The sequence below is a fragment of the Penaeus monodon genome, chromosome 34 (genome assembly GCF_015228065.2).
Source record: "Penaeus monodon isolate SGIC_2016 chromosome 34, NSTDA_Pmon_1, whole genome shotgun sequence".
NCBI lineage: Eukaryota > Metazoa > Arthropoda > Malacostraca > Decapoda > Penaeidae > Penaeus > Penaeus monodon.
The window spans coordinates 12589169-12589532 of NC_051419.1; the positions used below are offsets into that span (position 1 = coordinate 12589169).

At 39.3% G+C, this 364-nt stretch overlaps 1 protein-coding gene across 2 annotated transcripts in view; it reads right to left on the reverse strand.

Annotated features, from left to right (window-relative positions):
- LOC119594596 (fatty acid hydroxylase domain-containing protein 2-like) overlaps positions 1-364 on the reverse strand; it is a 15005-nt gene that overhangs the window by 4445 nt on the left and 10196 nt on the right. For both annotated transcript variants that reach the window (XM_037943636.1, XM_037943637.1), the window contains exon 2: positions 88-247. In XM_037943636.1, the coding sequence (XP_037799564.1) occupies positions 88-242 (155 nt within the window). In that variant the 5' untranslated portion in view covers positions 243-247. The remainder of the gene's footprint in view (positions 1-87; positions 248-364) is intronic.

Here is a 364-nt window from a genome sequence, read left to right on the forward strand (position 1 = left end):
AAAAAAAAAAAAAGAAGGTACTAGTTGAGATAGTTCTTCAGGACATACACTCATACACACACCTCACTTACAAAAAAAAATACTTACTATGTGAGACTGTTCCTCAGGGCAACAAAGACAATAGTGGTTGAGCCTATGATGAAGAGGGCCTTCTTGAGGGTGGAAACCAGGTCAGCTGCAGCAGGGGATGGCTTGCGCACTGCCATCCCCTGGTCCCCTTGATAGGCCTCCGTCTCAACCATTTTACCTACATCATTACAGGAAAATGGTAAATGTGATAAATGTAAGAAACAAAGCAAAATACTTTTCAAAAATATATCAAGGAAATTTTTCTGTAATTCTAGTCTCTTTTCATAACTGATGG